Source organism: Rhizopus delemar, genomic scaffold (assembly GCF_000149305.1).
Source record: "Rhizopus delemar RA 99-880 supercont3.6 genomic scaffold, whole genome shotgun sequence".
Classification (NCBI taxonomy): domain Eukaryota; kingdom Fungi; phylum Mucoromycota; class Mucoromycetes; order Mucorales; family Rhizopodaceae; genus Rhizopus; species Rhizopus delemar.
In genome coordinates this window covers 2,714,945-2,742,274 of record NW_027137832.1, presented here as the reverse complement: position 1 = coordinate 2,742,274, position 27,330 = coordinate 2,714,945, and the positions used below count along the sequence as shown (strand labels likewise).

Here is a 27,330-nt window from a genome sequence, read left to right as displayed (position 1 = left end):
TTTCACAATATTCCTGTAGTAAAGTATGTTGTTTAAAAAGAAAAATTATATGACTTATCCACATTATAGTTAGTATAATTTCAATTTCTTTATTAAAATTCTTCTCTTCAGCAGAAACCTTCTAGAAACCTGCTAGCTGCAATCGACAGATATGGCCTTCTGTTAGCCCATTGCTTGTAACGAGGCTTCGAATACTAAAAGTATATCGATGTAAGTATATATTGTAGAATTGTATGGCTATTTAATGAAAAATTTAGAATAATGACACTGAAGTTCTTAGTAACTTTCCTGTTGTTGTATATAGATCGACAAGGGTCTATGCAAAATATATGTCTAATTTGATGCAAACTCGATGTCCTTTTTGTATACTTTTCTCGCATGCATGATCGTCAACTTCATCCCTGCATCCCTATAACCGAACTCTATATCACAAAATTTCTTAATCAATCATTGAGATCGTTTCTCGTTTTTCTCTTGCAGTGCTTATGCCAAGAAGATAGCATTCTCCTCATTAAGTGTATAAGTATCTAGGATGTGTAATGTTTCTAATTATGCCTGTACACGACCAAGTCAGAAGGTATGAAATAATCAGTGAAAAAAAAAAAAAAAAAAAAAAAAAAAAAAAAAAAAAAAAGGAAAAGACAAAGCCATATTATAGAATCTTCATATTAAGAGATCAATCGTGGAAGTATATTTACATGGTTTAGAACTTGTCGATCGGATACGTACAAAATGGATTTAATTTCTGAATATTTCAAATAGAAATAGACATACTATCCAGATAGTGGCTTATGGCTTAATGTTGAGAAGCGCACAATTAACTAGCACAAGTCAGCAGTATACTATCAACATCCATACTGGCTAATCAGACTTTCATTAATGCAAATAATAATGACATGTAAATTCTTTGATAATAATATGAATGAGACAATGAATGAAAAAATTTAGCAATTATGTCAAATTCTCCTAGATTTCTTCCATCTAAGACAAGGCAGACAAACAATGTTTCGATTTTTTCTACATATTAATGTGAAAATACCAGTACACGAAATGTTGAGGGAAATACACAAACTTTTCTAGGTATGATTTTAAGCTAGCACATCTAGCTTGTTGCCTTTAATTTTGAAAAAATAATGAATCCTCTGCACCATTTGAATTTACCTTAAAATTTTTTTTTTGAGAGTTCAAGATTACGAATAGAGGATCAATGTGTGTTTCTCATACCAATTGGTTCTAATGAGCGGTTCTAATCACTGAGACGAAAAGATCATATATGTGAAAATTAACAAACCCTAAATTTTGAGCATGACGGGCATAATAGAGTCTAAATATCAATTAATAAATCACTACAATAATCGAAATAAAATGAGAATATCATCTGATTTACTTTTAATATTCGTATGGAGTATGATTATTCATTACTAGGAAAAAGACAAATGTTAATATTTTTATTATCAAATATACTACGCTTGTGAAAAATGCACAAACGACTTTCCATCAGTTTTTATGCCAATAAACGCTAGACATTTACTGTATAATGAAAAGACCAAATAACGACTGTATGGAACAAAAATTGATTGAAGTTAAAATTGTGTCATCTATTCTTTTTATCAGTTATATCTTCAGAAGTATACCAAGATAATTTAATCTGTTCAATGGTTTGGCTCTTAAACAAATGAGAAGGCACTCATTTTGTTTGCGTAAGAAATAGAAACTTAAAAGCCATCGCTGATAATCTAGTTTATCATGAAAATAACATCATTATATGCGTTGTTGAATTTGATGAACAAATCCTTACAATGGCACTTCTATTATATACGCTGACAACCCACCTCAATCCGAACTTGGGTGGCACAAAGATTTCTAAATAACTTTTGTAGGAAATGCTTTTAAAATGAATGAATTAATTCTAGAATGGACAAAAGCGGAAACCTGGCAATTCGCAAAGAAGGATTCACTGGTACCGGTTTTTGCACGTTCATGTTTGCTCATCCACCAGAAAGGACTAGTTTGGTATCATTGGATCCTTCAATGGATCAGCTTTAGTTCTTGTTAAAAAGGTAAATGCAGATGGAGAGTGGTTTATGTTCAAATAAAATTAGTAATGTCTTTGATCTGTCTAGTTGAAATACACCATACTTTCTATTTAGAACAACCAGCTATCTTGTTAATTTTCTATGAAGGTCGGTATCAACAAGCAAAGAAAAACTTTCAAAATATGTTAAATGAATACCAGCAATCCAAGTCATTTATAACAATATTTAAACTCCAAATAGAGCATTATGATTTCTTCCTTAATCCCGATTACAAAATGCCTGGTCATTTGGGAAAATGAATATCAGTCAACTTCACAGCCGCCATTTGCTGATGTACCAAAGAGTAAGATTGTTTTGGGTCGAGAATATGCCTTGAATACATACCATGAAGTATTCTTGATGTCAGACCCAACCCTTTGCTTTATCGCCATGGCTCGTATATTCAGCCTTACCCCTTACTATGACACACAGGCAATAGCCATTGCAAGGGTTTGGAGCGGCAATGCGTACGTTCCTGAGACTCGATGGATGTGTCAGCTGGAGGCAGAATTCAAGCCAGGTCTGCCATCAAAAATAAATGTGTGCGATATACGTCGTAGAGAAGTTTATGTCAGCTGGTTAAATTATCAAGCAAACAAAATGGGAAAATCAAAATTGCCTCAAGTTAAAAACTTTGATGAGGACTATGAACAAGAAGGGGAAAGTAGACCACAGATTTGGTGTGACTTTACAGATGCACATTTACAAAAAACAAAAGAAAGAATACGTAAAGAGCTAGAAAGTTTATTGCCATAATTGCCTTTTTTTATATAAAAATCTTATCTTTTTTTATGCTCTTATCTAATAAAGTTTCATGGCATTTTCAAAGATAGAAGCTAATTGTTCACGGGCAGGTTCACGAGTAGGAGCGAGCTTAGTGACACGATGTTGAGGCAAAGCACCTTCAACCAAGTCAGGGATGTAAGAGGTATCATAGCCAATACCACTCAAACCATTAGGTAATCCTAAGTCTTCGAGGAAGCGAGTCAATTTCTCTGCAAGTACTTCACCAGCCATGGAGTCCTTGACTCTGGCAGGATCAACACCAAAGGCAGCAGCAGCATCAATATGTCGATCAGGACAAGCATTAGAGGTGAAACGGAATACTGAGGGTGCAGCCAATGCGACAGAGACACCATGAGGCTAATACAAAGGATTTAATTGTTTATGCAAGATGGTTAGCTTTTTTTTTTACTTACAATAATGGAATGTTCAACGTTATATCCAGGGTGTTTATAGTTCTTGTTTAATCCACTGATAGGATAACTCAAGCCGTGACAGAGGTGAACACCAGCATTACCAAATCCAATACCAGCAAAAGTAGCTGCCAGCAACATTTGACTTTGTACTCCAAAACCTTTGAAGTGTAAACACGTATACTCAACAAGATGTAATGCTTTTAAAGGTAAATTCTGTATAAAAATCCGGTAGTAATCTAGATATTGTGAATCATGATATTGCTCGGTGTTTTTATGATAGGCCAGATGTAGCTTATCCAAAAAAGTTCACAGAAACTTTTACTCGAAATCCCTCCTTGAAAAATCTATGCTGCTTAATAACGCAAGACTGCACAACTTACTTTTTTGATTGGTTACAGGATTTAGGAGACCGCTTACACTTTTTTTCACAGCTCAATTTATTTTCTTTTTTGTTCTTTAAACTTCAAATGACACAGGCTATTGTCTCTTTACTTTCTTCTTCATCTATTTGCTTACCCATTGAAGAAAAAACATGCACAGCACATCAATTAAAGCAAAAAATAGCACAATTGACTTTTATTCCAGTAGATCAGCAAGTATTGAGCACTGTTGGTGGTATTGCCTTGCACGATGAACAATATTTACAAGTCGAAAATAACACTCTTTACTTTAATCTTTCTGCAAGATTGTTGGGTGGTAAAGGTGGTTTTGGATCTATGCTTCGTGCCCAGGGTGGAAGAATGAATGCACAAAAGACAACCAATTTTGAAGCCTGCAGAGATTTACAAGGAAGACGTATCAGAACAGTAAATGAAGCTAAAAGGTTAGAAAGCATAAACAGAGTTGTGTTGAAGAAGAAGAAGAAGAAGAAAAAAACTTATACATGCTTATAGGATGCAAGAAGAGTTGGAAGCAATCCCTGAACGTGAAGCAGAAAAAAGAGAAAAATTGAAAAGAAAGATAGAGGAAGCGCTGAAAGAGAGAGAGCCCAGAAAGCATTTATTTGATGATAACAAATTTTTGGAGGAATCTGAAGAAATGGTCGAAGGTGTCAAGTCAGCAGTAGGACAAGCAATTAAACGTCAAAAGGTTGTTCATAAACCAGTTGCTTCAACTTCAAATAGTTTATTTGATGATGAAGTATCGTCAGAAGAAGAGGACGATGAAGATGAGGAAGAGGAAGAAGAAGAGGAAGAAGAAAAGGAAGAAAAGGGGAAGAAAGAAGAATCGACTGACAAAGAGGAGGCTGTTGTACTGAATCGCTCAAAGAAAGATGTTAAAGGAAAAGGAAAACAAAAGAAATGAGAGCCTCACGCATATTTAAATTCTACATGCAATAACCATAATTCATTCCATTAAACAAACTTATAAAAGTGACTTTTCGTGTTTTTTATTATATTATTTACAAAGTATATTTTATGTGCATGAAATCATTTGTATTAATTTGCCTTCAAAGCGGATAGCAACCAGAGTCTTTTTTTGTCATTTAATGTCTCAAGATATATATATCCTTTTCAAAGGCTGTGATGTACTAAGATCATTGGATTCTTTCGCATCATCCAAAATAAAACATGAAATCCAAAAAAACAAAAGAAGACGCAACCCAAAGAAACACAGCCGTTTTGGAACGAGAAGCAGCAGAAGTAGGAGAAGGAGAAGGCTTCATGCCATGGTTTGTATTATTGTCGTCACACGAAGATCGAGGTTTAGGTGTCTTGACATTCCCTTCCGTCGTATAATTCGTTCTTGTCAATATAGTTGAATACCCAATCGAATCTAACATGCGCAAGATGCCAGGTCCGATGGGTGAATGGTATGTGAGCTCCACCCTGGTGTTGTTGGGTGTGGATGCATTATACTTTATGGTGGGTATATTTTTATAATATTGGGTCACCAAACTATCCAATGTCTTGCCCATTTGATAATCTCGCGTCATCAAGAAATCCACTGTATCTGCATACTTGTCATCCAGATGAGCGACCATCAATCCAGGCCGATTGATCGCTGGATCGGTAGCTTCATACGTGGTTTCTTCAAATAGACCCTGACCCGTCAGCAGTGTCATGTTTTGGTAAGTTTGATTAAGATAACTGATGAGATTGTAACTACTATTCGCTACGGGAGGTGGTTGAAACTGAAATTGAAGTGTCTCGGGCTGTGATAGTGAGACCCATAGCTTATGCGCCAGAGTGGATTGATTTGCTGAATTAAAGAGCCGGATGAAATTGATAATGAAGGCTTCATTGTTGGTATCTACACAAAAATTTTGCATATCAAACGAGAGGTCAGATAAGGGTGAGACCTGCGTTTTATTGAATGATGTGTCGACAACCATCAGGTACTTGTCAAAGATCATGGTCGGTTGAAAGCCTGTGATATAAGCAGGCCCTGTCTCCTGGTTGATGTACCAGTAAGGGCTTGGTGTGACGAGTTGAAGCTCGAGTGGGTCAATGATGCCATCGACAAGCGTCTTGAAGGGTGACTTGTTGGTCCAGAAATAGGCTGCCCATGAGCTCAAAAGTCCAAGACCGTGAAGTAGTTCATGCAAGATGACAATACGAAAGTCGATTTGGTATTGCAAAATGTCTGTATCATTCTATTTTGTAGATGAACAAAGATATCGAATGCTTGTTTCTGTACAAAACTTACCAGAAACCAAAATTTTCCATTTGGAGGTACATTCGTACCATTCCATCCATCCTCCGTTGCTTGATCCATATCAATAGCATTCATATAAACATCATGATTAATTGCAATCTCAACATCATACTGTGACCATACAGAGGTGCTACTGTAAGGTGCTAATTGTTTAGCCAAGGCTTGAGGGTATACATAGTTTAGATCTGCACCTTCTTCAAATGGAAGTGTAAACTATCAAGGATTAGTTGATACTTACTTTTTTTTTTTTTTCTTGCTCTTTTTCTTTTTCTTGTCTTTACCTGTGATGTGGGTATTCCCCATGCAAAAGTATCGTTAGAACAAGACACTTCACAAAAACTGTAATAAGATACTTTGATTCTATGATAAATATGTAAACAAACTAAATCAAATGATATTCTTATTTACAATAGAGAATTTTTCACATTCACCACTCGAGTGAATTCATCAATGGCAGCACCAACTGATTTACTAACTTTATTGCAAAACAATTCATCTGCTTTGCATTCTAAGTCATATTGAACAAGCGGATCTGAAGTATTGGTATATTGAAGTGCTGTGCCATTTAATGTTTGATTTAATACTGTTGAATAAGTAGGAGTGGGCATGATACTGTAAGATACAAGCGATGGTTGTACTGAACTGGTTTTATTGGCTGTTTCTACTTTTTTTGTTAATTTATCATTTTTAAAGTGGTTGTGTTTACCCTCTGTCTGTCTTTTATTCAAAGATGCAATTGGTACATGATTGATAGATGGATCACAATAAACCAATGTTGTATATAAATAAACGAAAATAAATGCCAAATTGGCTATATTATAACCATAAATATCCATAGGGAAAAGAAGAAGAAAAAAAAAAAAAAACAAAAAAAACAAGCTAAGAAAAATTATCTATCGGCTGAGTTATAAACGGAGCGCAATGGTGAATTGTGCGGATCCCTTTTTATGTGACACAGATCTACGTTGGGGAATAAGCTAGTTTGTCAGGAAGGAGAACAAGATTTAGATCAAGTGTGATTTATTAAATCATTTAATAAAGCCTTTATGAAATACAGACACATATTTTTTTATTGTTGTTGTATGTATTTCCCCTTTTATATGATCATACCCTTTGTTATCTCTCCTTTATGTTCAATTAATAAAGTTGTCTCCTATAAAGTCTCTCTTTTTTTTCCCTTCTTTCTTATAATTTTCCCCTTTCAACGTCTGTTTCTTTCTTCTTCGTTAAATAATTTGTTAATAAGATACCATAAAAAAGAAAATAGAGCACTCATCGAAAAAAAAAAAGAATCAAAGACAATGGAGTTGTATGAAAATAAGCTTTCACAATTCATGAAGCAAACCAGAAATACACTTTATCATTATTGGTTCATATTTTATGGTCCAGTTTTTTGGTTTTTGATATCCATCTTTATGCATTGGGAGTTTGACAGCAAAGAGACAATAGATCTTGAAGAATGTTTGGACACACCCTTGGCTCCGTGGGAAACTGCAGTAGAATTACCCGCTGCTAAAGAAAGTGCATGCTCCTTGGTACACTCCCCGCCATCACACGTGGAGCAAGACGAACCCAAGAAAACGATGCCAGCCAAACGATCTTTTAAATCGCTCAAGAATCAAATCATATTATCATGGAAACAAAAGCGTACTGAAAGCCATATGAGCATTCGATTACAAAAGAGGCAAAACTCAACCGCATCCTTACCCGTGAAAAAGAACAAGATGTTTTTACTGAGAAGATTTAGTGATCAAGATGTTCAAATTGACAAAAAGAAAAGCTTCAACAAGACAGAAGCCATTCAAAAACTAAAGTCGTTTAGTTTAAAGCTAAAGCGTGCATGACAGTGTACTTTATTCATTTACAATAAAACACTTATGGTTTATAAGGAGGATTAAATAATGAAGGGGAGCTACAGGAAAAGATGAGATTGAGTTGATAGCGTTCATGTCTTGGTTACTTACCTTGTCTCATTGTGTCCGGAAGTAATGGATTCCAAAAGAGAGCTCATGTCAGTAAAGGCCTCACTGGGATTTTTTGATAGATAACTTGAGCTCATCACATCTAAGCCCACTACTTCTGTTTGCATTTGTCCTACAAGTACCTCTTTTAAATTCTCTACATTGATCGTCTGCTTATTCTTTTCGCTATCATTCAACTAAAAAAGAGATGAGTCGAATGGAAACCTTTGTTATCCAGAGCACTTACAGTCATCTCTGTTCCACTGGACCAAGACGTGACCAATTTCGCCTTCAAATCACTCAAGTTACGCGAAGTTCTAATCCTGAAAGTAGATCCATGTTTATCTAAATCTGGCCTAGTCAGCATCCCCTGTTCCATTTTGAACCGTGTACGTGTTACCTTCTGTATTGACATCCCACTGAGCATTCAGTTTGCTGACAAGGTCAATTCCTTCTACATCGTCTTGATCTCTCAAGGGTCCATCCTTGGACAGCATCTCTACTACCACCGCTTGATCCACAAATCGATCCACAATGTTTCGATTCTCTGGTTCCAACTGCTCGAATTCACTCACTGTAAGATCATTCGTCATAAAGACCGTCGAATATTCATCATGTTTCAAGCGTTCCTGTTTGATGCCTTCAGCATATTCATGTAGACTGTCAATACGGTAGAATTCAGCGATCGTCAACAGCCACTCGACCACAAGAGCGGCCGCAGCACGTTGTCGGGCAGTACCCTTGATGACGGTCTGTTTGATCAAGGATTGTACTTCAAATATCAGAGGGACGGCCCGGATCGTTTCGTCTACTCCAAACCGGCGTGTCATTGCGGATAATAGTTTCTTGATAGCTATCATGTCGCCTACAGTAGATAACTGAATCCAGTCTAATATGGTTTGATGAAGTATATTGACGAGATGGATATCACCTTGATGGGTGAGGGTATGCTATAGTAAAATAGGTGAATGTCAAGTAGTGTATAGGTTTGATTGTAAATTATATACTTTGGGATAAGGACTACAAAAAAAAAAGATTTAACTATTGTACCTTTTTTTTTTTTTTGCTTACTTTAAACCGATATCATCCTCTGCTGTTTCTTCCAAATAATAAGTCAGCATTTCAGCAAATTCGATACGTGTTTCTATCTTGAAATTAAGACAAAGTTATACCAATTGAATGATTTTGTTTATACCTGAAGCAGTATCAAGCAATAATCCTAAAGCGGGAATCAAGGTATCAAGACTAATCGAATGATTATAAACAGGTGCATCTCCTTCTCTCTCTGATTTTTTTGCTGAGCAAACGACAACATGCTGTAAACATTGAATTGTTGCCCTTCTGTATTCTACAATAGATAACCCTTCTATTGTTGTATCTGCATGGTTGATGCGAAGTTTGGAGACAATGGAGCTTGTGATGTCATTCAATTGGTTGACATAGTATGTTTGAGAAGCCAATCCTCCAATGCTTTGAACTAGACCTTGATGAATAAAGTAATGTAAGCTGTTGTCATCTTTGCTAGTCATAAACTTTTTGTTGCTGTCGTGAAGAGATTGAATGAGTTGTGCAAAGAGTGAATTCAAGACCTCAAGCACCGAAATACCAACCAGAGATACGTTGGCGTTAAGAATGGCATCTAATGCAGATACGAAGGATGCTCTTTTTTCAAGATAATCACTGCTTTCAGATTGTGTGTTGTCAAATTGTTGGATCAATTCGGATACTAAAAGATAACTGTACTGAGGCTGACGATACAAATGAGATGTCAATTTTGGTTGGCTTTTCTAAATTTCTTACTTGAAGAGAATGAAGTACTAACTTCATCATAGATACAACCAAGTTGGGTGGCCACCATTTTTGCTTATTATCTACGTATCTATACAGTAAAGGTCAGTTGGAATATTTGTTTGCAAGTGTACATCTACTTTACGAGAAGATAGGAACAAGTGATTGTCTTAAGGCGACACCATTAGCCTTACCAAAGAGTAAGGCACACGTCTTGGCAGCCAAGACATCGATCGTATGTGCATTGAGGTTTTCGTTGTTCACGGCTGATTCACGAATATCAATATTTTCATTGCTATCACTATATGAATAGAGTGACCTTATAGAAATTAAATGTACCTTTGTGCCAATGCATCAGCGGGGTTTTTTGTGTTGGACAAGGTGATGATGAGTGGGTTCAAGATCAATTCGAGCTGTGTCTTAAAATCGGATGCTTGAAGAGCGCTGGATATGACAGCTGCTTGAAGCGTACGGTGACCATTGTATCTCATTCTATATCAATTGTATAAGTCTACAGACGCTCTTCTTTTAAAAATCTCATTTTACTGTAATCGTAATAAATCGTCTGATGAAGATTCAAAAGAGCAAAAACCAGCAAATTTCTTCAAAAGTGTTTCATAATCATGAGTGAAATCAGAGTCTACGCCTAATGTGGATCCATCATGATATTCGGTAAACACGACAAACTAAACTAAATAAGTCACTCTGTCATTCAATTGCGTCTATTCATTTACCACTTGACAGGCATGATCTACTAACTCGGTATCATTTGTCTCTAATATAAGTTCAATGACCTTGGCTACGTATTTTGAAAACAAGTTCAAGTCTCGGTGACAAGATTGAATGAGTGATTTAAGGATATCCAACGTCACGTGATTATTTCTATAACCAATCATCAGCACTGGGCTTTTTTTTTTCTTTCCCTTTTTTTTATTGTGAATTACTGTTTTCTTCCTCTCCACACATCTCGCTCCACCTTCTTTTCAAGAAACAAGCCAACCTTGGTCAATTTGACTGGTCTTGAGTTGGCATAAAAAACTAAATAACTAAGTTCTGAAGATTTTGGTTTATTTTCGCCTTCTTTTTCTGGATAGCAATTGTTTATGAGTGTTGCATGTTTTGCGTAACTTTTTAAATAGGTTTAATTGAAGTTTCATTTTTCATATATATATTTTGCATGCCTTACAGGTTCATAGTACTGAGAGAAATAAGAAGAAAGAAAGAAAAAGCTTGAATATAAAAAATGAAATGAAAAAAGGAGTCCAAAAAAAAATGTGTTTGGACATAAATAGCAAAATTCACATTTTTTGTGTAATACATTTAAATTGCTTCATCAACTTAATTAAGCCATGAGAGAATAATTGACGACCTTTGTTGATATGAAATGACTTGGTGGCATGTCTATGACATATTGATGGCTTTATAATTTTATATTAAATCACACAATAGCAGATCAGAAAATAGGCGCCTTCAATTAACCTTGAGTTATTATCATTATACATTTACTACACGTGAAAAAGAGCTTTTGAGCTCTATTTTTCTAGTGAAATAGTACTATCTTTTTAGAAATACAGTTTATCACAATCCACAGATTACTGATTCGAGTAACGTGTTTGAGGATGATTGCTGATCCATCTACGCGTCTTATCCTCTACTTTGTCATGCAGAGCGTTCATTGTCCGAGTCTATGGCTTCAATCGGCCGTCAAATCATTTTATTGCATCAACAAAACCCAAATGCAATGAAGCAAAAGAATAAAAATTACCCTGGCTGCATTTGAAAAAATATGAGCAGATAAAAAAAAAAAAAACATTTTACTCATAGAAATACATATAAAATGGTTGCCCGTATTATCAGTTCTCAGATAGCAGCTTCTGTGAAGCGTACTGGTGTTCGTTTCCAATCCACTGCTGCTGATAGTGGATTTGCCGCTCAACGCGATGCTGTCAAGAAGCATGCTGCTGGTAAATGAAGGAAGAGATTATGTAAAAAAAATTAACTGAATTTACTTGTAGAATCTGCTGAGACCTGGAAGAAGATTTCTATTTTCGTTGTCATTCCTTCGTAAGAAATATATTTTCGATTTTAATTAGGATTTTTAATTTTTTTTATAGTCTCATTGCCGCTTCTGCCAATGCATACAATCTTTACGCCACTCACATTGAACACCAGAAGCACCACCCTAGAGAATGGGTTAAATACCCTTATATCAACTTCCGTGGAAGAGTAAGATTTCTTAGATATGCATATACGTCGATTTCTGATCTTCTTGGTTGTAGGATTTCTTCTGGGGAAGAGAATCTCTTTTCTTCAACCCAAAGGTCAACCTTTCTGCTAAAGACGAATAAATTACTTGCTTCAATCTTTTTTTTTTTTTTTTTGTAGAATGGAACCACAAAAGGAGATATGTTTATAGCTATGATCTACATTTATTTTGGACAGTAAAACTATGAAGTAATGAGAAAGAGAATATGTTTAGTGGGTAGCCGATCCTGAGTCGTGAAGTTTCTCATTTGCGTAATAAGAATGAGCACCAGTAGACAACGGTCTAATTGGGTACAATGATACCAACCGACTTTTTACGATCTAGATTATGCAGAAAATGATATTTGTCAATTATACAAACTTTCTGAAAATAAGCAGCCTTTACTTTTCACATGTACCTGAAAGCAAGGTTTATGAAACATAGATGTAAAAAATATCTTGATCAAACGCAATCTTTCAAGATACAGTTCTATTTGGCGTTTCAAGTTGATATGATTTATATCGTCATGACAATTTTTCGGGGTTTTTTTTTTTTTTTTTTTTTTTTTTTTTTTTTTTTTTGCTGTAGTGATGTTACCCGTATGAAAATACACTTATAGTCATTGTTTAATAGGATGATAAAAGAAGCTTTTTTCGCTTTTACTGCATCCCTTTTTTAATGTCTTCATCTTTGAGAAAACAATAACATCAAAAAGGAAGATCTAGCCACCAATATTTTTATGCCTTTTTGTCAGTGGTCCTTCACATAAGTTGGTACCTGAATTTTGACTAGGAATAACCTTTGATCATTTAATTTAAAGTTCAGTTTCATTGAACAAAAACACACAATTTTTCTGAAATTCTTTCTATTGGCTCATAACGTCAAAATGCAACTCAATCGTCCCTGTAGTACCTGTTTTAAGGAAAGCTTCATCAAAAACAAAAAAAAAACACTCGATAAAAAGCTTTCGAAGCTCGTGCTTACGCTCTTTAGATTCTTGGCTAATATTTAACATTGAATTTATCTAATGACTTGTAAGCAAAAAACACACAGAATCATGCACTGTTCATAGCTTTTGATACTCTAGGGTTCTTTTGATTGCGTAAGCAGAATAAAGAAATTAATTTGTTCAGAGTCAACTTCTTTTTTATATTTTTTGAGTCGCGTTTGTTTTTATGCTATCAGACCCTAAACATCTTCCACTTTGGTTGCCTCAAGCTAAGAGGACAGAATGAAGAATGGCACGTTGTTCAATATAACTCTATTTGATAGCTATGCCGTTCATATTCATTTCATTTAGGCTGTTTAGGACTGCTAAGAAAGTTCTGTTAGAGCTTTATGATGAATAAAGTCCATTTGTTTATTAAAAATGATTTGAAATCCTTAATGAAACTTTAGAGTTATCTTTCAAAAAACAACCATTTCATTTTTAAGTCAAAATACGGTCAGTATGCTTGATGTACAGCCACAGTGACTGAATTGCTTGTTTCTCACAAGAGAATCCTTGACCGACTTGAAGCACTCATGTTACTATTACTCGACTGTCCATGCTGCATACATGTCTGGTATTACTGTATTGAAAAACCAGAAATACGAACGCGCTTATTTTTATTACTATTCAAGACAGTACCCTAATCCGAGACGATTCTCGCCACTTTCTGTCCAATTCTTTCAGTTGATTCTATTCACAGGCCCTTGAGTCACCCAGATGTAATCCCCCTTCAACTTTGCCTGAGAGACATGTCTGTTTCGAATCTGTGTTGCTTTGGTTCTCACTGCTTATCTTGACTTTTCACATGCTTTATATACTCCATGTTATGATGACTCTTTGGTTAATCGATCTGAAAACGATGGATGCAAATAAATTGATTAGAGTCGGATGAAATTATGCTTCTCTCTTTTTACTTTAATTGCTTTAAAGGGTCACAACAGATCGTTCCTTATCCGTCATACTGTTGTCTCGCCAAATGTTTTGACAGAGCTCACAGTATTTGTAGGGGAAGTATACGAACAAAATCAAAGAGGAAGAGCTTTTTTTTTTTTTTTTCTTTTTCTTTTTTTTTTGCTACAACTTATAAGAATGACATTGGTTCTTTAGACTAAACTACAAGCGATATATGTCTAGTTCTGGTCTGAAGGATGACTTTCTGATTAGACCGAGAATCCTCCGAAACAGACATGTCTTTATGCTTATTTATTTTTCTTGTGAGCTTCTTGTCTTTTTTTACAAAGACAGCCCATTTTGCTCACGGCAATAAAGAAGGCAGAAAGAGAAACAACAAGTCAAAAAAAAGCATATGATTTACTGAACAAAAATCTCGGTATAGCACAAGTGACATGCGAAAATAACCCAGGAAATGCTTTGAAATCTTTCTGTTAAACAATTCAATTAACTACTAAATAGGAAACTTTTAAGCTGTTATTATATGCCTAAAATACCTTTATGATTATCGTAACAAAATGTTAAAACGGTTTGCACTAAGGAAAAAAAAACTACATGTCTTCAATTTTCCTGAACAGTTTAGATAGCTCAATTTCAAAAGTAACATACAGATATTGCATAAATCTACAAGAGCGCTTTCTCTCCTTTTCTGTAAAAAGGATAGGCTCTTTAAAGAACATAAACCAACCTCCCAATTGGGATGAATGGTTCAGGATTTGAAGGCTTTCCATCAACAGATGGATAAAGCAAAACATGAGTTCAGTTTAATAGTAGAAATAGTGATGACTATTTATTCTTTAATAGAAATAAAAATATGGAGTAGCAGTGTACAACGCACCAAGCTTTACTTGACTAAACCACTCAATGTGACAAAAGCCAAGAAAACAAAGCTCTTTTCATTTCGATAAAGAACCCAACAAAGAGCACACCAAGTCTCTATAAATAAATAGAATTGTCTGATCATTCACATTTAAAACATAGAGTCAATTCAACCATCAGATGATTTGATTCTTTGATCAAACACATTGGATCACAAACTGCTTTTTTTGAGTAACCAATCTTAAACAGGGTGTCCTTCTGCTCCCTCTTCTTTTGGAAATAATGTCCATGAAACTGATGATGATGATTGAGTAGGATGAATCCAATTCATGTAGTGATGATAGAAATGAACAATTCAATACAAGTGCTTGGATTGTGTGAGTGTGGGAAAAAAAAAACATGTTCAATCATATTTGTTCTAGTCAGTTTAAAATACAATCCTATTTTCTTCAAATGACACCTCCAATTATTTCCAAAAATGACCATCAAACGTAACGATTCTACCCAAGCTTAGTTTGTAGCACAATTCTACAGAAAAAAAAAAGTGACCGCCCCTTGTTTCGAAACAGTTTGATTCTGCAACATCTGATGATTGAATGTGTGACGATCGATAACATCTCTAGTTCGCACGGTTCAATTACGGAGGGTGGGATGGAAATCGAACGAAGGGGTTGATTTCGGTTCTCTTGATAGATCCTACTTGGATCGTAAAAGAGATGCTGTTGACAAGTGTTGGAGAAGAGGTATTGATCTTGTTCAGAGGCCAACATATCCCCATAGCAACGTAATCCACGCGCATCTTTTTTTCTTTTCTACAAGCTTCAAGCATCACTTCCTTATCTGTTCTCATCTCTCCCCCCCTTTTTTTTAAAAAAAAAATGGATGCTTCCATACATAGATACAATCTCTACAATGAACAGGCTGAAAAAAAAAAAACTCTATTTTTGAAGAAGATTCCGTAGACAACTTGAATACAAGATGCGAGTGAGATTTATGAGACAAAGAGACACAAACCTCGATCATACAAAGAATGGAGTGTTCATTGATGAGGTTGAGCTTCATGCTGATATGAGGAACAATTGAGCTAGATCAGCAAGCGGAATACCTATTGTAGCAACAAAAGCAAAGACAAAGACATCATCACGCACAATAACCGATGCCATTAATTCCTCTGGTTTTTTTAAGGAATACACGTGAGCACCATACCGCCTATAGTAAATGAGTTTGTAAAAAATGAATAATCAAAGGAGTTGGAAGAAAACAAGAAATCCCATAGATATAATATATAATAAACAAAAACTGACATGTAAATAGCAATATACATGCTTATACAAGAATTATTATTTTTAGTATTACGCTACCTTTTGTCAAAATGATGTACGTATTTTGTTACAAAATATAGAGTTTTTTATTTTTCTTTCACATGAAGATGTTGCGGTTTGTACGCAAGTACAAGAGTTATAATATTTATACAAGTCCTTTATCAAAGCAATTACATGAATAACAAATTATATTTTATTGTTAAAAGAAGCATTTATAGATGCATGAATATGATAGTACTAACATGATCAATTTACACAAGCAATGCCATATATAAGACTACATTTGAGATAGCAACAGAAATAGGATTTTATTAAAAGTATACATTTTCGAACATTCTTCAGAACTTCTCATGGTCTTATGAGTTGGAGTAAAGCATGCCGTCATCAACGACACAGGAGAGAGGTGATCGGGGCGAGCTCATGAAGGAATTGTGAGAGGAGCTAATGTCCAATACAATCAACGTTTTTATTTTCTTTGTACACAGCCAACTTGTTTTTATTGTTTCATTTAGCGGTATTGTCGCGCCATAGATAAAGGTATCGTAATAGGCTTCTGAAATTACCCAGCTCCACAAGATCTTTGGGTGTATAGAAGGAGTCAACAGATGGCGAAACCATCAATTCTTTGAATTGAAAGATTTGTCCCAGAGATTTCTGCCTGTCTTTCCAATCCGCCTATAAGATATTGTTTGTTAGCTTTTTGGTGATATTGCCCAAGATGCATGTTTTGATATTTTTTGATTGTTGTTGTTTAAAGGTATTGGTATTAACATCAGGGAATTTGTATTCGATAACACATGATTCCATATTGACTTGGTTTTTGTCATTAAATCAATTGTACGTCCAAGATCTGCCTAAATTTTGTGGCTGTACTGAACGTTACTAAACCACAGACTGTTTCATCTTCATCTTTTGACAAAATATCCAAACTATTTTTGCAACCTTCCTAATGTAGGCATCTCTCTGGTTACCCATCTTTCATCCGAGCTTTGAAATTGTGAAACACTGATTCAACGATACGCAGGAATTGATAATGTTTTGGATCTTTGTCTTTTTCGAGATCCAAGTACGACAAAGCTTTTTTTTTTTTTTTTTTTTTTTTTTTGTAAAGGTTGGAAAAAAGCCCAGCAATATCATAGTTTTCTTTAGTCATCAGTCGATGTCACTTTATCTTTCCCTTCACCAGAGCCGAAAGCTGCTCGATAGGGTTCAATTCAAGCAAAGAAGGAAATAGCACCTCACATGGTAGCTTTGCTTTCAATCTTTCTGAGTATTGGCTGCAATGTATGGATTGAAGCATTGTCCAAACAGTGTAACTTTTCTTTCAATTTTTGTCAAGGCCCGTTACATCAAGCAGTTCAATCACAAACTTGACAAGGTAAACAGCTGTTGTACCTTTTGATGCTGACTTTGTAATGTCAGTAATCGCTTCAACCTCTTCTACCATCGGTTCCTCACTACTGATCTCAGCTGCAGCTCTTTTTATTATTATTATTACCACTGTTGACCTTTTCATTTTATTTTCAGCTTCTGTTTTGAATTTGGGTAGTGGCTTTTTAAAACTGCATGAATAACACTAGTGGAATGAATGGCATCGGTTATTGTGCGCGATGATGTCTTTGTCTTTGCTTTTGTTGCTACAATAGGTATTCCGCTTGCTGATCTAGCTCAATTGTTCCTCATATCAGCATGAAGCTCAACCTCATCAATGAACACTCCATTCTTTGTATGATCGAGGTTTGTGTCTCTTCGTCTCATAAATCTCACTCGCATCTTGTATTCAAGTTGTCTACGGAATCTTCTTCAAAAATAGAGTTTTTTTTTTAATAGCGGTCAGCATGTTGTTCTTCAAAGAGTGGTCAAATCGCGAATTTGAAGTAGAAAAGTTGTCAAACTGCTTAGCCAAGCCTTTTATGATGTTTCTAGCAAAGAGCGGAGGATCTTGATCAATCAAGCATTCCACACATTCTTCATGTTGGGTAGCAATAGACCTTTTTTTGGGCCATTCCTCATCTCTGATTTTTTATATGACACCTCTCCCAGATATTTTTCATCACTTTTGTATCATCCTTCAGCAATATGGGGAGGAGAGGGAGAGGAATCGATGGCATGTTCCCTTGCAAACACGGTTATATTCTCTTGTTCCTCAGGTACCTTTATCATTCGATCTATAAATCTCTTCCTCCTTTTTCTCTGTCGCTATAATCATTGTACACTTTTGAATTCTATTTCATGGTTTTTGGCTGTTTAGCAACCTTCTCCTCAACGATTCTCTCTGCAGGCTTAAGAACCAAATACACCTTCTGACTTGTGTGAAGAACAATATTAGAGTTTAAGATAGCCTCTATTGAATTATAGGCCCCTCCCCCCCCCCTTTTTTTTTTCAGCCCGTTCATTGTAAAGATTGTCTTATTCCTCATAACGAAAAAAAAAAAAAAAAAAAAAAAAAAAAAAAAAAAAAAAAAAAAAACCCGGGGGGCGGTCTTGAAAATCTCCAAAAACCAAAAAAACAAGGAATTTTTTTTTCCCCCCCCTTTTTTTTAAAAACCGAAAACCCCCCCCGGCGGGACGGTTTTTCCTAACCCCTGTCCCCAAAAATTGGCGTTCCAAAGTTAAACAATTTGCAAATTTGTCCAATAATCCATCCTCGAACCAAATTTCTAAAAAGAGCCCCCTATCCCCTTTTTTTCTCGGCACCTTTCTTTTATTGGCATCCTATACTTTTTTTTTAAAAAAAAAAATACGACTGGAAGATTTACAGTTTTGCGGGAAATCACGTTTCAAATCTTTGAAAAGTGGTGCTCTTTTTTTTTTTTTTTTTTTTTTTTTTTTTTTTGTTTTGTAGTCAAAAGATGACCTATCTCCTTTGTGGTTGTGTGATTGATAAATACGGGATGATTATAATCTTACGTTTTAATAAATGATGCAGTAAAGGAGATCTTTTGTAGAAGTCATGTTAGACTTACGATTTCTTTAGCAATCTAAATGGATGAAAGCCTGCTTCATAAGCTCACTACGGTTGTAAACATCCAAAAGAGAGATGAAAAAGATTTTGAGATATTTTATTGGATAAGGATGAATATGGACAAAATATATCTTATTGTCATCCTTGTTTGATGACACGAGCAATCTTCGTTTTCTTGATGCTCTGTCACCAAGCTTGTATTCAAGGTATTCTCTATTCCTTTGAAACTTTGTCATCACTCTTGTTGTTCATGTCTACTTTCTTTTCATGACCATATCATCCCTTTCATTTATCTTCTAAACTCACTCGAGTCGTTTGTTTCTAAAAAAGATGAACTGTAAAGGGAACAATGTTAACATGACCTAGTTACGGTAACCTAGGATACCTTTTTTTTTTAATTAAAGGTTACTTTATACAATCTTCAGAATGATGTTGATCGAATCAAAGTGTGTATTTGTTGACAACTTTTGTGTAATCGTCACGTTTGTAAATTTTGCTTTTCTAAACAAGTATTGCAAGCGTAATTTTGTTTATTTAAACATAAATTGTCATGTATGCATGTCAGGACGAAACATTTGAGAGAGAAAACATGGACGACGTTTTGACCAAGAAGGATTCCAATTTTGCATATCATGAAACTTGTTGACAAAATAGACAAGAGCTTTATTATGTTTATATTTCGTAATTGAATTATAATCAACAACACACTCTCTTTCTTTGCGTTTATTAAAGTGTTGTCTTTATGCATACCATTTGTTATCTTTTCAATAAAATAAAAATACCTCAAATAAATACCTCTTTATCACTTTATCTCTCATCTCACTCAGCCTTACTCTCTCTCTCTCTCTTCCGCCCATTCTCGCTTTTTTTTTCTAGATGCTTCATTACTCTTGTCTAAATTTGGAATATTGATTTAGCCAATAAAAAATAAAGATTCACAGCCAAAGCCGTAATAGTTTACAGTAGGACTTTGTCTTTTCTAAGCTTTCAAACACAACTTACTTGGTGTAGATCCTAAAGATAAGTTTAGACACCAAGAAGGGCCAAGTACTACCAAGAGTATCTTCTCGAAACATTTCTTCCCCCCTTCTTCTCCTTATGTCTTCACTGCATCTGACCAAGATAAATTAAAGTAGCACAAGAAGAACAAGGGGAAGAAATCAGTCTGATTGTGTACAGTGATTCCTCAAGTCATCTACGTCACAAAGTCTCTGCTTCTTTTCCAAAGTCGATGGATTCAAATGGCGACATACGATGAAACAGCGGAAAAGACAGGATGGCCTTGATGGATCCAACGGGAAAGTCTTGAACTTTAAATTTTTTTATGCACAGGATTTTAAGCTTTCTTATTTTTTCCGACAAAAAGGCAACTTTTTTAAACACAAAGAAGCCCTCGTTTCTTACTTGAGAAGGTTCATGTGACCCTTAGGGACTCCCGACTCTTTATCCATGCCCCCCCTCAAATGTGTTTCTTTTCAAGTGAATTTATTCTCACCTTTTTTTTTTTTTTAATTCAATTACACAAACATTACAGCATAGCGTCAGTACTTTTTATTTTTGGTAATTAAAAATATATATAAGAAGGGACCTTTTGTTCCCTTTTTTCCCTGATTATTAAATTTTTTTTTCTTCTTTTTAAAATGTTAGCTTCTCTTCCTATGAATTTAAAGAATGATTGGCCATTGAATGAAGTACAAGAAAATTTAATGACAATAGCTACAAGCATACAAGCATCCAATACGGCTAATTCAGACAATCATATGGCAATCAATCGTTGTAGATCATCGGTCGTTCGCTGTAAGACATGCCATAGAAAATTCCATTCTGTTGGCAATTTAGCAAACCATCATCAATTATATCAACATTAAAATCTATTGTAAAATTATACCCTTTTTCCTTTTCTCTCTTTCTTCTGAAATGTATATAAATTCATATTAATTCTTGTAATAATAAAAAAAAACTCGTTCTCTTTGACATTATTTTTCAGTCTTCTTTTGTAAACCAAACAATGTACAGACTCTCATGATCTCATTTTTTTTTTCTATTAAATTCGATTTAGAAAGTTAAATTTCAGAACATATTACTTTTTTAAGTTAGTGTTTCTGTCCCCTCTCGACAGGAAAGTTGGTATGGATGTTTATCATAAATGATCATGAAAAGAAAATACCAAGAAGAGAGTCAAGTTGCATTACGCATTACTTTAGAGTCCAGTAAGACATTATGCTAATGAAAAAAAGTTTCTTTCCCTTTGGCATGGATTGGATCATTACCAAAGCCTGTCTTTCTACGGCATAAATGCTTTCACTGATACCTTATTCTACAGATCCAATTGGGTAGATGTAATCATGGTTCTTTTATTTGCTTTATTGAGCCTTCTTTTATTTCTCTTGATTGGGTCAGTGTGAAGACAAACCGAGCGAGTTCATTCCTGCGCAGTAAATGAATCATGCCGTTCAATGATCGGACTTGTGGCCTTCATCGATAGCCTGTGCAGTCCAATCACCGAGATCGTTTGCATTCAGTTTGCTTTCTTCAACTGCGTTGCTCAACACTTTACAAAAATTCTCATGCGTTCTTTGAATCGGCTGGAACATCGGCTCTTTTAGCATAACGGATGGATTCTCACCAAATGGACTGCCGTTTCAACTCGTTCAACCTTTGCATCCTTCTCGTCCTCTCTTGCTTCTTTCTTCATGTCTTGATCACATTATTCGGATCTGAACTCGAAAAAACAAGAAACTTAAAGTTGGTTGATTTTACCTTTTTTTTTTTTCATTTCGCATGGCTGGTCAAAAAAACACACCATCGAACGGGATCTGACGCTTGTACTGAATTTCCTATGCAACCCACCAAAGCAGGTTTGTTTGCCAAAGGGTTCACTGTATGAAACACATGTTACACGGACGAATGATGTTATTTTTAATCATTTACATCGATGAGTGCAACCTTGAATCTTTGCATGAACCAGAGAAAGGCATCCATCCAAACCGTGTCATCGAGAACAGAAAGCAAACGCTTTTAAAGGGCGTTGCTGGGTTCTGTCGTTTTCGAACTTGTTCTAACGAGCCTGGCTTACATCCGTCTACACCGGCTGATGCCAAAAATGGACTTTAAGGAAATCAAGAGGATGAGGTCAGGTACATGGTGTGTCTGAGGATCCATCCGTTCAAGATGTAAATCAACAGCCATGATCACCCGCATTTTAGTGCCCTCTTCCCTTGGAAACACAGCATCGTTCAATTTCTTTCCGTTTATTTAAACTCAGTCGATGCCAAGGTCCAATTCAGTGTTCAAAAGCAGGTTGCCAACGGTTGACGTGGTTTTTGGAATCAAAGAATGGATCACTTTCAACATCCACCGAGACATAAAGAACCGATCATCACATCCTTTGTTTCCTCTCCACTGCCAGTCGCTCTTCTTTATGGATCCATACCCGCTTCAAATCATCCAACGGATCCTTTTCAACAGACATGGTTTACGGATGATCTTTTGTCATCCTCGTTCATACACCACGTTTGTTTTTAATTGTCGGAGGGGGGGGTACAAAGAAGAGGCAGAAGTGTGCTTGCATGGCCATCTCCCCCTTTTTTTTGCTGTACAGGCAACCCTAAAACACCTAGCGTGTCAGTGAAAGCAACAGTAAGTGTGAGGCCTATTCCTTGCAGTGCTGCAGGTTGCTTAGTTCGCTTCATGGCAAGGTGACAGTCCGATGTGTCTATGCCAAAAAAAAAAAGAGTTGCAGGACAAGCATGTAGAGCGCTCATGATTGAAAAGTCAAGAGCACACAAAGGTTCTTTTAAAATGGCGAAATCAGTGTCGATGGGATGTGGTCAATGCGCTTTGGCTCTCATGGCTTACAATGATTTCATGGTATGGATGTCGATAACGCATCTACGGAAAGAGGGAAAAGGTGATATGAAACAAACCATTTGCATTTTTTTTTTATCAAGAGGGTTGACGAATGGATGGCTGTAGCACAGTCGTATTCATGTAGTATCCACTTGTAAAGATGGCCTGAATACGCTAGTTTTGTACCCTTTTGTGATTCGTTTGGGTGTACATTGTCTTCCTAGACAGGTTCAATGTCAGCTTATTCTCACCTATCATTTCAGTTCCGATGGCTGCCAATGCCAAGTGGATTTCATTATGATGTTGGCCTTGTTTACTAGAATACAGAAATAAAAAAAAGTATGGTTGTACTACATTAAAAGGTTTATTAGCTAACTGTTTTCAGTAAGAAAGTTTAAAAAAGAATTGAATCGAACCTTTTTTTTAAACAAAAGGTTGCATTGATATGATCATATCATGCACTCATTTTTTTTTAAAAAAAAAAGATTAATGAGCAACCTCTATTTGGATGGCATGAATGAGAATCTATTTGTAAAACACAAGAAAAAGCCACCAGTCCGTGTAACTTTTAAAGTGTCTAAAAAAGGTCTGTGAAAAATTGGTTTGTACGCAATCCTATTTAGGATGAATTTAAGGAAATCAATAACGTGGTAAGGATGGTTTGGTAAAAGCAACCTGACTGTCTGATCCTCTTTCTATCCTTTACAATGAAATGAAAACATCATTTTACGCTTGAATCAAGTAGAAGGAAAATCAGCATGTCTTCTCTCTCTTTATTGATGTGGTTATCATCAAGGACAAGGTGCTTTTAACTCACATTGACGATCACATAAGTAGGTTCTTTGTCTTTTTAGTCATAAAAATGCAATCACCAACACTCTTGTCCTTTACGTTCAAGTAAATTAGATTCTCAAGACATAGTCATCTATCAAATCAATTAAAATTTCTAGACCAAAAATACTTCAAAACAGATGATTGAAAGACGCTAGATGTTGAATAAATGCTTGTGACAATAAAAAAAGATTAATAAATTTGAGTACGAAAATCAATTTGTTGAGTTACCATATACAGGTTTTTTTTTTCTTTTGAATTCTTCTTTCCCACAAAATATCTCACCCATCGGTCAACACAACCACAGGCACCAGAGCCCCTTTTACTCAACTGAAAGATATGCCCTGATCCCAAGTAAGTGACCAGGAAGCGAACGTTACTCATGCATGCTACTTTTGAATACAACAGTCAGCAAGACCGAGTTTTTCATTCTAAAACGTGGAAAGCAAAATGCTCTCCAGATAGTGTCCTTTTGGACATGACCAATAGGTTTGAATTACCTGTACAGCTCATGTCCTTCATTGCCAAACACTATCCATCATGAATCGCAGTTGCAACCGCTAAAGAAGGTAGTCAAAAGATGGCTGAAATCAACTTTGATCGCTTAGACCCTGTCGTTGACCCCATTCTCAAAGACGGCATTGCCTTTGAAAATGATGCAGTTGGGCTTTTACCTTGTCAAGACCTAGATCCAACTATCCCTTTCGTTTGATTTTGACCATCCAACCTTTCTTAAAGAGGATACCGTCTATTTGAATCATAGTCGATTGACCTTTTTTTCTTATGATAGTGTCTTTTAAAAGAAAGCAACTTGGTTCTTGCCCCAATTGAAAAAGGAGCACCATGAATCTTTAGGCAAGAAAAGACTCAACAATTCTTTGCCCGCCAGTACGCTTTCAACCATTGTAGACCCATCGATCATGAAACTACTTGTCGATGATAAGACAGGAATGCATTCCCTTGGTCCTTTCTTCCACAAATAGATTTTATGGTTGAAATCATTCTATCACTTGAGAGTGGCTAAGCGCGATATCACTATTTATATTAAAAAAGAAAATGAATAAAAGGTGGCTTGAGCAGGATATACAGGTTGTTTGCTTTAATTTTGTGCTTGCTGTTAAGCTTTTGAGTCTCCTTTTTTTTTTTAAAAAAAAAGATTATTTATTTGCAAAGTCCATTTGAGTGCGGGGTATTTATCACATCTGTTCGCTTGGACTAGTTCAATATGAAGTAAAGTAAAGCGAGGCTGAAAAAAACCCCCCTTCGGGATCAAGGGTATAAAAGGTCAATGGAATAATATTTGGAATATAGTGTCGTCCTTAATGCTTTAAGAGCCAATTTAGAAGGCGCTGACCATGTGGAGGTCTGGTACAAGTGTTGATATGGTTGTAAAGATGATCCAGTTCAAATAGGACTGAACATATGGTTAGCCAACGAAGGATCCAAGGGGCAACTGCACAATTTAAACAAAGGATTTTTTTGTTGGTAGGAGATTTAAAAGGAACGACAAAGGATCTTTAATAGTGCTAGGCATTTGTAGCTGGTTGTGCATGTTGAGATATTGAATTGCTTGCGATTTTGTCAGCGTCTGGTTTGTATGGAGGGGACAGAGCCTGGGCTTGCTGCCAGGAAGCCATCCAAGACGCTGTCTTGTGCATCGGCTACGTTCTTTTCGGATTATCGGCAATCAAAGGATTGGATCAAGTGAGATTGTTGGTCGACAGCAAGGAAGCAGTTTTGAATTTTTATGTTGTTTTTGATGATCTAGACCTTGTTGCAGAAATTGTTTCTTGATGGCCTTGAGAGTCTTGATACTGAGTCCTTCCACTGGATGAGATATGCGTTTCCAAAGCGAGGGCTTGGATAGTGTGTATCATTGTTGGTGTCTGTCGTGTTCCAAAATAAATTATTAGAGCGCAAACTGTTTCGTGCGATGCGCGAATGAAATCTTCAAAGACGCAAAAATTTAACAGCAAGCACAAAATCAAAAGAAAAAAAGTTTGAAATAAATCAAGAATAAAAGTATATTTTTTGTTGCTTGAACGGTACTTTGTTAAAATTATGAGCTTCATAGTATAATGATAAAGGTTAAAGCTTACGTTCTCTCGTGTGAGATATAAATAAGTATTATAACTAATTTGAACGTTATAAGTTACACGAGTGAAAAAGAAAATAAAACAATCAAATGTTTTTAAAATACACAGGAGAGTGTAACAACCGTTTTTGTAAAATTTAAATTAATTGTTTTGGACACCGCATTTCAATCAATATATTTTTTCTTAATTGTTTTTTTTTTGTCTGTTCTTCTTATGCCCAATACAAACGAAACTTTATTTATTGTTATTTTCTCGCTTATAGCAACGGTGATTGTCTTACTTACTTATGTCTGCTGGTTAAAGAGAATTAAGATGAGGACAAAGATATACGAGCAAAAGCAAATCGAACAGCAGCAAATTCAACAAAGTGAGCTAACGCCAAGTCAATTACAGGAATTAAAGCCAGTCTTACTACAAAAATTATATGGGGCACCACCTTATACTCAGGCTGACCAGTTTAAGAACAACAGTAACAACGTGTAGCTTATAATAAAAATTATTTATGCATTTTATCCAATTGTTTTATTTACACCAAATACCTTCCCCCCTTTTTTTTGTTGTTGTTTGATCACCCAAAAATCAATAAAGCATAAAAATGAGGAGAACATATTGAATGAGTGGAGAGGAGGGAGCATAAGTAGCAGTTTTTATTTTACTTAATAGCCAATCTTCTTTTCCAAATTATCTTCAACATCCTTAACAATAACATGTTCATCAGGGAAAGCAAGAGTCTCAAGGTTAGCAGCATAAGGAGTAGGACACCAGCACCAGTGATACGGCTCATGGGAGCATCCAAATGTCAGAATGTCTCACCTTTTTCCAAAAAATAAAATTAATGCCCCTATATCCTTCTATTTCTTTTTACTCACTTTTCATGACTTAAGCAGCAATTTCAGAACCAATGCCAAAATCGGCCCAAGCATTTTCAACAGAAACAAGGTGGCTCGTCTTTTTGACGGACTTGATGGTCGATTTAACATCAAAAGTCTTGATGGATCCCACATTGATCACCAAAATATCCCTCCTTGACCAAAAGTTCAGCAGCCTTCATGACGAAACCGACAGGGCAAGTGTGGGACACGATAACCTCATCTTTACCCTCACGTTCAACTCTTGGCCTTACTGATCGCGAGATAAAAGAGATTTGCCAGAGCAAGAAAGACAACCGGATTCGGGTCACGCATGGCCGCAGAACGTTTGCATTCTCAGCGTTCCAGAAAAAATCTTCAGGCCGGGAACCAAGCCGTCCTAGGCAGAAAATCCTCGAGAGCACCCACACCAGCAGCGGCACTGTGAGGACTACGGAAAACGATAAGACATTTGACCATGCTGCCTGACGTGGAGTAGGTGTTGGCAGCAGCATGGGTCCATACCTTACGTACAGTCATCTAGATAAAGTGAGTTTTTCGTTTGCATGTATCTCAGAGCTAGTGATTGAATTGAATCGTTTTTGAGTAAAAGCAACAGCGGTAAACTTAACAGAAACATTAGCCGTCTGCTTTACAATAGCAGGTGCCATCTGATGAATTGACGTACGAAAAAACATTTATAAAGAAAAAAAAATCAAGGAAAATTTCAAT

The 27,330-nt window shown here is 35.8% G+C and overlaps 11 protein-coding genes across 11 annotated transcripts; 6 read left to right on the top strand and 5 right to left on the bottom strand.

Moving 5' to 3' along the window:
* Positions 1 to 551: 551 nt before the first annotated feature.
* On the top strand, positions 552 to 865 carry RO3G_09058 (uncharacterized protein; the record flags this gene model as incomplete). Its single annotated transcript, XM_067663643.1, has 3 exons — positions 552 to 577; positions 659 to 688; positions 763 to 865. The coding sequence occupies 3 exons, from the start codon at positions 552 to 554 to the stop codon at positions 863 to 865; spliced, it is 159 nt and encodes a 52-aa protein (XP_067519744.1).
* A 2,011-nt stretch (positions 866 to 2,876) lies between these two features.
* RO3G_09057 (uncharacterized protein) lies at positions 2,877 to 3,412 on the bottom strand (the record flags this gene model as incomplete). Its single annotated transcript, XM_067663642.1, has 2 exons — positions 2,877 to 3,218; positions 3,275 to 3,412. 2 exons carry the CDS (start codon positions 3,410 to 3,412, stop codon positions 2,877 to 2,879), a joined length of 480 nt encoding a protein of 159 aa, XP_067519743.1.
* A 329-nt stretch (positions 3,413 to 3,741) lies between these two features.
* On the top strand, positions 3,742 to 4,197 carry RO3G_09056 (uncharacterized protein; the record flags this gene model as incomplete). Its single annotated transcript, XM_067663641.1, has 2 exons — positions 3,742 to 4,080; positions 4,168 to 4,197. The coding sequence occupies 2 exons, from the start codon at positions 3,742 to 3,744 to the stop codon at positions 4,195 to 4,197; spliced, it is 369 nt and encodes a 122-aa protein (XP_067519742.1).
* Positions 4,198 to 4,829: 632 nt separating this feature from the next.
* RO3G_09055 (uncharacterized protein) lies at positions 4,830 to 6,540 on the bottom strand (the record flags this gene model as incomplete). The annotated part of the gene is made up of 4 exons (XM_067663640.1): positions 4,830 to 5,870; positions 5,924 to 6,145; positions 6,214 to 6,292; positions 6,341 to 6,540. The coding sequence occupies 4 exons, from the start codon at positions 6,538 to 6,540 to the stop codon at positions 4,830 to 4,832; spliced, it is 1,542 nt and encodes a 513-aa protein (XP_067519741.1).
* A 1,193-nt stretch (positions 6,541 to 7,733) lies between these two features.
* RO3G_09054 (uncharacterized protein) lies at positions 7,734 to 10,577 on the bottom strand (the record flags this gene model as incomplete). The annotated part of the gene is made up of 12 exons (XM_067663639.1): positions 7,734 to 7,740; positions 7,897 to 8,090; positions 8,141 to 8,238; positions 8,294 to 8,645; positions 8,825 to 8,843; positions 8,965 to 9,037; positions 9,089 to 9,641; positions 9,694 to 9,772; positions 9,827 to 9,976; positions 10,021 to 10,173; positions 10,228 to 10,367; positions 10,416 to 10,577. The coding sequence occupies 12 exons, from the start codon at positions 10,575 to 10,577 to the stop codon at positions 7,734 to 7,736; spliced, it is 1,980 nt and encodes a 659-aa protein (XP_067519740.1).
* Positions 10,578 to 11,518: 941 nt separating this feature from the next.
* RO3G_09053 (uncharacterized protein) lies at positions 11,519 to 12,029 on the top strand (the record flags this gene model as incomplete). The annotated part of the gene is made up of 4 exons (XM_067663638.1): positions 11,519 to 11,645; positions 11,697 to 11,745; positions 11,796 to 11,907; positions 11,961 to 12,029. The coding sequence occupies 4 exons, from the start codon at positions 11,519 to 11,521 to the stop codon at positions 12,027 to 12,029; spliced, it is 357 nt and encodes a 118-aa protein (XP_067519739.1).
* A 3,716-nt stretch (positions 12,030 to 15,745) lies between these two features.
* Positions 15,746 to 16,011, bottom strand: RO3G_09052 (uncharacterized protein; the record flags this gene model as incomplete). Its single annotated transcript, XM_067663637.1, has 2 exons — positions 15,746 to 15,896; positions 15,992 to 16,011. 2 exons carry the CDS (start codon positions 16,009 to 16,011, stop codon positions 15,746 to 15,748), a joined length of 171 nt encoding a protein of 56 aa, XP_067519738.1.
* A 4,603-nt stretch (positions 16,012 to 20,614) lies between these two features.
* Positions 20,615 to 20,842, top strand: RO3G_09051 (uncharacterized protein; the record flags this gene model as incomplete). The annotated part of the gene is made up of 2 exons (XM_067663636.1): positions 20,615 to 20,771; positions 20,814 to 20,842. The coding sequence occupies 2 exons, from the start codon at positions 20,615 to 20,617 to the stop codon at positions 20,840 to 20,842; spliced, it is 186 nt and encodes a 61-aa protein (XP_067519737.1).
* A 3,392-nt stretch (positions 20,843 to 24,234) lies between these two features.
* Positions 24,235 to 24,366, top strand: RO3G_09050 (uncharacterized protein; the record flags this gene model as incomplete). The annotated part of the gene is made up of 1 exon (XM_067663635.1): positions 24,235 to 24,366. One exon carries the CDS (start codon positions 24,235 to 24,237, stop codon positions 24,364 to 24,366), a length of 132 nt encoding a protein of 43 aa, XP_067519736.1.
* A 2,348-nt stretch (positions 24,367 to 26,714) lies between these two features.
* On the top strand, positions 26,715 to 26,876 carry RO3G_09049 (uncharacterized protein; the record flags this gene model as incomplete). The annotated part of the gene is made up of 1 exon (XM_067663634.1): positions 26,715 to 26,876. One exon carries the CDS (start codon positions 26,715 to 26,717, stop codon positions 26,874 to 26,876), a length of 162 nt encoding a protein of 53 aa, XP_067519735.1.
* A 100-nt stretch (positions 26,877 to 26,976) lies between these two features.
* RO3G_09048 (uncharacterized protein) lies at positions 26,977 to 27,269 on the bottom strand (the record flags this gene model as incomplete). Its single annotated transcript, XM_067663633.1, has 2 exons — positions 26,977 to 27,138; positions 27,255 to 27,269. 2 exons carry the CDS (start codon positions 27,267 to 27,269, stop codon positions 26,977 to 26,979), a joined length of 177 nt encoding a protein of 58 aa, XP_067519734.1.
* Between the last annotated feature and the right edge of the window lie 61 nt (positions 27,270 to 27,330).